Genomic DNA, 7,313 nt, shown 5'->3' with positions numbered 1-7,313 from the left:
CGCTGCAGTCCATGTGATCAGAAAATCACAGGCTGGCAAGTAAAAATCCTCAGTTTCTAACTTCATTCAGTTACTTATGATATAGTACATTAGAGCGACCTGTTAAGTGTACCGACACAATAGTACAACTCAAATCACATTTTATTTGGGCCTAATGAAATATCTGCTGCCTTAAGACCAGTGGAATGTGAAACCACTGCTGTATTCAAGAATTAAATGTATTAAGTGAAAAGTTAGCCAGGAGATGGTACAAGCAAGCTTTTATTCAGTTCTTTTAAACAAATACATGTAGCTTACAGTATTATGCAAAAATAAATACGACCAGAAAATGCAGTTCACAAATTGTGGCATATCCCACCACTCTTCTGTTAGTAGAGTACTAGTGTGTCTATTCCTGCATTTCTCCAGGGCACCGAATATCATCAATTTTCAATATCATTTTCACTACTTGGGTAGCCAAAGAAATCTGCTGCTTCTTTCCAATTAGAGTCTCAATGACATGCTGTTTTTTCATATCTAGAGGGAATAGTTAAGGAATTAGTGGACTGAGTCAAAGAACACTGTTGCAACAAACATTAAAAATGAACATTTTCAGTACAACTAGTTAAGCTCACTAAGGTAGAAGTACATTCAATGAGTAACACCTCAGCAGAGTAATATGAATAATTTTAACTATTTAATTGCAAATCAGAGGGAGAAGGGAAAGTTTATATTGAATGTACTCCCTCAGTACTTGCTCTTCAAAAGGAGGTTACGTGACTGAGCTGCCCCTTAATACCAAGTGTTATGACAAGAAATTACTGATCACTTGCAAGCACTTCAGTTTACCCTTATTTCTACAGGTTAATATGAGTGGCGGCGGGGAGCAGGATTGGTGTAGATCCCACTCTCCAGGATGTGAAGGCAATAATAGAATTTGTGCAGGCACTGAAGATAGACTGTCATTAAAGAGGAAGGAACTGCTCAAAATGCCTTTTACCAAGTCACTTCTAAGGTCTGTTGAGAGGAAGACGGCAATTTGGCCCATCTTAGTTGAGCATTCCAACTGGTTCTTATATCAATCCAGGCTTTTTGCTTCCACCATTATGTCTGGGAGTCCATTTCATTGTTGATTGCTTTGGAAGAAAAACTTCCTAATATAAAACCAAAATCTGCTTTTTTGAAAAAAAAGTTTACATTTCTTACCCTTCTCATGGACAAACAAACTTTCCTAGCTTCCAATCTTTGCAGCGAAGGTTCACCGTATATCAAAGTAACAACTGGTCAACCTTTCCCCAAAAAGGCAAAGATAATTTTGGCAGAAAAATCATGGAGCTTTTATTCATTAGAGAGTTAAGACTGCAACATATGCGGCTGTCCGTTATAACAAATAGTCTAATAGATACGCCTCCCTGTGAGCGGATCCCTAAGAGAGCAAGACTACACCTTCTACTGGCAGGGTAGGGCTCCTGAAGAACCAAGACAGCATGGAGTGGGCTTCGCCATCAGAAACTCTTTGCTCAGCGTGATAGAGCCATCTTCAAATGGCTTGGAACGCATACTGTCCATCCGACTGGCCACCGCCTCTGGCCTAGTACACCTACTCAGCATCTATGCTCCAACACTCTGCTCCCCACCTGAAGTTAAAGACCAGTTCTACGAGGACCTCCATATCATTAGTAGCATTCCTAATACCGAACATTTGTTCCTGCTGGGGGACTTTAACGCCAGGGTTGGGACCGACCATGACTTATGGCCCTCCTGCCTTGGGTGCTATGGCATTGGAAGGATGAATGAGAATGGACAGAGACTGCTGGAGTTGTGCACCTATCATAACCTCTGCATCACCAATTCGTTCTTTCATACTAAATCCTATCACCAGGTTTCATGGAGACACCCAAGATCACGTCGTTGGCACCAGTTGGGGTTTTTTCAAGGTTACAAGGCGAGCCTCTATAAACAGTGTCCAAATCACACGCAGCTTCCACAGTGCGGACTGTGACACCGACCACTCCCTGGTGTGCAGCAAAATTAGACTCAAACCAAAGAAGCTACATCACCCCAAGCAGAAGGGCCGCCCGCGCATCAACACTAACAGAATTTCTTATCCACAGCTGTTACACAAGTTTCTACATTCATTTGAAAAAACCCTTCAGAACACTCCTGCAAGGGATGCAGAGATGAAGTGGGCCCACATCAGAGATGCCATCTATGACTCAGCAATGACCACCTTTGGCAAACATGAGAAGCAGAATGCAGTCTGGTTTCAATCTCACTTTGAAGAGCTGGAACCTGTCATAGCCGCTAAGCGCACTGCTGAACTACAAGAAAGCCCCCAGCGAGTTAACATCCGTAACACTTAAAGTAGCCAGAAACGCTGCACAAAGAACAACCAGGTGCTGTGCAAATGACTACTGGCAACACCTATGCTGGCCTCCGACACCAGAAACATCAGAGGAATGTATGATGGCATTGAGAGCTTTTGGGCCAACCATCAAGAAGATTCCCCACCCCCCCCCCCCAAGTCTAAATCAGGGACATGATCACTGACCAACGCAAGCAAATGGACCGCTGGGTGGAGCACTACCTAGAACTGTACTCCAGGGAAAATGTTGTCACTGATATCGCCCTCAATGCAGCCCAGTCTCTGCCAGTCATGGATGAGCTGGACAAACAGCCAACAAAATTGGAACTCAGTGATGCCCTTGATGCTTTAGCCAGTGGAAAAGCCCCTGGAAAGGATGGCATTACCCCTGAAATAATCAAGAGTGCCAAGCCTGCTATACTCTCAGCACTCCATGAACTGCTTTGCCTGTGCTGGGATGAGGGAGCAGTACCACAGGACATGCACGATGCCAATATTATCACCCTCTGTAAGAACAAGGGTGACCACGGTGACTGCAACAACTACCGTGGAATCTCCCTGCTCAGCATAGCAGGGAAAGTCTTTGCTCGAGTCGTTTTAAACAGACCGCCTACTTCCATCTCTGTAACATTGCCCATCACCATCTTAGAATGCCTTTCTTCCTTGTCCACTTGAGTATTTACCTGATTCCACTCTTACCTATCCTGAATATTTTCTACAATGGCTTCTCTTAGCACAGTTACCTCTGGCATTCCCTAAGGATTTAGCCTCGGTCCCATATTTCTACTATGCGCTACCCGCCTTGATATCAACAAACAAAGACTTGTTGGGTTCCAAATGTATTCTTACTCCCACCTATCTTCACCATGTTGTCAGACTGCTGGTCTGACATCCAGTGCTGGATCAGCCACAATTTCCTCTAAACACTAGGAAGACAGAAACCATTGATTTCCATTGCCTTGCCATTGTTTCCATTCACTTTGCTGGCTACTGTGGTCTCAGACTGGACCAGACTATTTGCAGCCTTGGTGTCTACTTGACCCTGAGCTGAACTTCTGATCCCATATCCTTTCCATCACAAAGACTGCCTACTTCCATCTCTGTAACTTTGTCCATCACCACATCCCCCCCCTTAGGGTATCTGCTGCTGAAACCCACTTTAATTCCTTTGTTACTTCCATACTAAACAATTCCAATTTCTGCTGGCTGGCCTCCCATCTTCTACCCTCCACTAACAAGCTCATCTAAAATTCAGCTACTGGTATCCTAACTTACACCAAGTCCAGCTCACCCGTCACCCCTATGCTTGCTGAGCTAGATTGGCTCTTGGTGCACCAACATCTTGATTTTAAAATTCTCAAATCCCTCTATGGCCTCACCCTCCTCATCTCTGTAACCTCCTCCAGCCCTAAAACCAAAAGCTCTGCGTTCCAATGCTTGTGAATCCCCACTCTCCTCATCCCACCACTGATGACTATGCCTTCAGCCTCATAAGCCCTAAAGCTCTGGAGTACCCTCCCTGACCCACTCTGTTTCTCTTTCCTCCTTTAGGACCCTTAAAATTTCCCCTTTAACCAAAATTTTAGTCATTCCTTCCAACATCTCTCTCTTTGTTTCTGTCAATCTTTGGACTGATTACTGTGAAGTGCCTTGGGACATTTTCATACGTTAAAGGTACTATATAAATTCAAATTGTTGCTGAGACGGGGGTAAAAACCACATAGCATGGCTACAAAATATTGTTAACAATGGATAAGCCATCCTCAATAAACAGTAGCTAAATTAAAGGCCTGCTACCCGACAAGGGTCGGGTTCGGGTCGCACTTCCAGGTCCAGCATTTGGGCTTGGGTCGGACGCACTGTCACAGGTAAGTGGCTCCAATGTTAATTTAAGTTTTGAACTAGAAAGATGGTTTTGTTACAGTTATTGAAAACTTGTGCAGATCAGCAACAGTGAAAAACGGAAGGCAAGTTAACTGATGGTCGGGTCGGGTGCAGGAAAATAATGAAAGGACTCGGGCCGGGTCGGGTTTTTTTTTTTGCAGACCCGAGCAGGCTTTTAAGCTAAATTGTGAGACATTGATCAAATTGATATCACAGTAAAGGCCTGCTGGGGTCTGCAAATGAAACCCGACCCGAGCTCGACAGAACCACATCCGACCTGGCCAGAGTCCTTTTGACTTTCTCCCGCGTCCGACTCGACCTGACCACCTGAATATAATCAACTTTATTGAAGAGGTTGTGCTCTACCTTGGATGGAATTGCTCACTGCAGACTAGTGCGGAGTCCAAATGCGCGTTTCCTGCCTTGACGTCTTGGCTGTCACTGTGTCCGACCCAACCTCGAATGCTGGACCCGGAAGAGTGACCCAACCCGAACCTGACACGATATCGGGCCCGGTCGGAGAGCCATGCTCTATATCACAGAATTGTTACAGCACAGAAGGAAACCATTTGGCCAGTCATGTCTGTGCTGGATCTCCAAAGGAGTAATTTACCTATTACCACGCCCCTGCCTTGTCCCCATAGCCCTGCATATTCTTCCTTTTCAGAAAACAATCCAATTCCCTCTTGAATGCCTCGACTAAACCTGCCTCCACCACACTATCAGGTAGTGCACTCCAGATCCTAACCACACACTGCGTGAAAACATTTTTCATGTCACCATTGCTTCATTTGCCAATTACCTTAAATCCATGCCTTCTTGTTCTTGATCCTTCCAAACAATGGGAACAGTTTCTCCCTATCTACTCTGTCCAGACCCATGATGTTGAATGCCTCTATCAAATCTCCTCTCAACCTTCTCCAAGTAGAACAGCTTCAACTTCTCCAATCTATCTACGTAAAGAAAGTTCTTCATCCCTGGAGCCATTCTCATGAATCTTTTCTGCACTCTCTCTAATGCATCTTTCCTAAAATGTGGTGCCCAGAGCTGGACGCAATAATCTAGTTGTGGCCAAACCAGTGTTCTATACAGGTTTAACGTAACTTCTTTGCTTTTGTACTCTACCCCTATTAATAAAGCCTAGGATGCTGCATGTTTTATTAACTGCTCACTTAACCTGTCCTGCCACCTTCAATGATTTATGCACATAAACACCCAAGTCCCTCTGCTCCTGCACTCATATATAGATGTGTATATATGCCAGCACAATTTAAAAAGGGTTAAGAAAAAGCTACCTACCATTTGTCTCCTTGTGTAAACAATCAATGCCCAATGCAAAATTGTTCTCCTTCACTTGTCTCGCGCGAACTTCTGTCATTGTCTGGATCGGGTTATAACCACTATTTTCTGCCAGTGACATTGGAATGACTTCTAGGGCATCAGCAAAAGCTCTCATAGCATACTGCTCTAAAGTAGGGCACTGTACAGAGACAGAGACACAGAATGAGAGCAATACTGAAATTTAAGAATTATTAATCACTAGTAATAGGCACAGTACAAAACACAAAAAAAGTGACAGGTCACAATAGTTGGTGGCACATTTTCTTTAGCTATTACCCAGAATGCTTAATCTTGTGGTATTTTGGCATTCAACTCCATGCAACAAAAGTATACTAAATGGGAAGTAAGGTGAATCCTAAATCCCATGATCCAAAAACATACAATCACACAAACCACTCAGAATTTCATTACATTTTCACTTTACCTTATCTGCTGCCTCATTGACAGCTAAAGCACAAGCAATCTCTGCAGCACCACCACCATAAACAATGCGATTATCTTTCACAAGGTTGCGAATTACACACAATGCATCATGAAGTGCTCTTTTTGCTTCTTCAATGATCTGGAATAAAACGTAGCAGTCACTAATAAATCTATGCAGATACTGAATGTCATGCGCACATACACCAAAATCTACTTTGACCGAATAGAACAGCACTCATGATTCAAATTTCAGGTTTAACACCGCAATCAAGAAATCCATAAAGGAATTGTGCAACTGCAAATATTTGTTCAGATTCTATTCTGCAGACAATAGATAAGAACAAAACAAACGTTTTTATGCTGGAATATTTTCCGGTTTTATAAACAAAACAGCCTGTGTGTCAGGTTTTAAGATTTTGATCACAGAAAGGATTTGAGAGGGGGGGAAAAAAACAACTGGCGTGGCATCATCAGCGTGGACAAGTTCTCTGATCAAGACGTGCTGTTATTTTTTTCCCCGGCAACTCCTGCAACCATCAGGGTCCCAGACGTATAGACTTTTGCTTTTCCTCTGGATATTAGCCTATGAGGTCTGGGGGTGGGGGGGGGGGTCAAATGTCACACGTCTGCACCTCCAAGAACAATGCCTAGGCTATTCAGCAAACCAATGGAGAGGTTGTTACACAAGGGTTACTGTATTATTACTGACTGAATTGTGTTTGATCATAACTTGTTTTTAAAAAATAATTTAGTTCAAGGGATGTCAGCATCACTGATGAGGCCAGCATTTGTTGCCCATCTCTAACTGCTTGAGAACATGGTGATGAGCAGTCTTCTTGAACTGCCGCAGTCCATGTGATGTAGGTTCACCCACAGTGCTGTTGGCGAGGAAGTTCCAGGATTTTGACTCAGCAGTGAAGGAACAAGGATATGGTTCACTTTGGAAATAATTCCTCTAACAATTCACACCTGCCCTCATCTTATCAAGGGACGTCATGGTCCATCTCTGTGGGTGATGCCACTGACAAGCAGCATGTGAACAAGACAAGGAAGAGAGTAGATCCTTGATGGAACGCTGAGCTAATGGGACGAGGGAGAAAACAGAAGCCATCATTGGAGATGCTTTCTTATCCACCCAAACTAGGGAATGTAACCATGTAGCTGGATGACGGAAGAGATATTGACAGAATGGCAGAAAGGTTGAGTAAGACAAATTGGGATATTTCCCTCCTTGGTCACAATCACAGGTCATTCATGATTTCCATTAGGACTAGAGCCAGAATGGACAGCTTTGAACAGGATGTTCTGGGAAAGGAAGGCA

At 43.7% G+C, this 7,313-nt stretch overlaps 1 protein-coding gene across 1 annotated transcript in view; it reads right to left on the bottom strand.

Moving 5' to 3' along the window:
• Positions 1–243: 243 nt before the first annotated feature.
• cct5 (chaperonin containing TCP1, subunit 5 (epsilon)) overlaps positions 244–7,313 on the bottom strand; it is a 37,523-nt gene continuing 30,453 nt past the window's right edge. Inside the window, exons 9-11 of the mRNA XM_068010265.1 lie at positions 5,994–6,131; positions 5,528–5,708; positions 244–516 (exon numbers count right to left, since the gene is read on the bottom strand). Of these exons, the coding sequence (XP_067866366.1) occupies positions 389–516; positions 5,528–5,708; positions 5,994–6,131 (447 nt within the window). The 3' untranslated portion in view covers positions 244–388. The remainder of the gene's footprint in view (positions 517–5,527; positions 5,709–5,993; positions 6,132–7,313) is intronic.

The sequence above is a fragment of the Heterodontus francisci genome, chromosome 2 (assembly GCF_036365525.1).
Source record: "Heterodontus francisci isolate sHetFra1 chromosome 2, sHetFra1.hap1, whole genome shotgun sequence".
Taxonomy (NCBI): domain Eukaryota; kingdom Metazoa; phylum Chordata; class Chondrichthyes; order Heterodontiformes; family Heterodontidae; genus Heterodontus; species Heterodontus francisci.
Note: the sequence above shows the minus strand (reverse complement) of the source record. Positions and strands in the feature narration are given on the sequence as shown.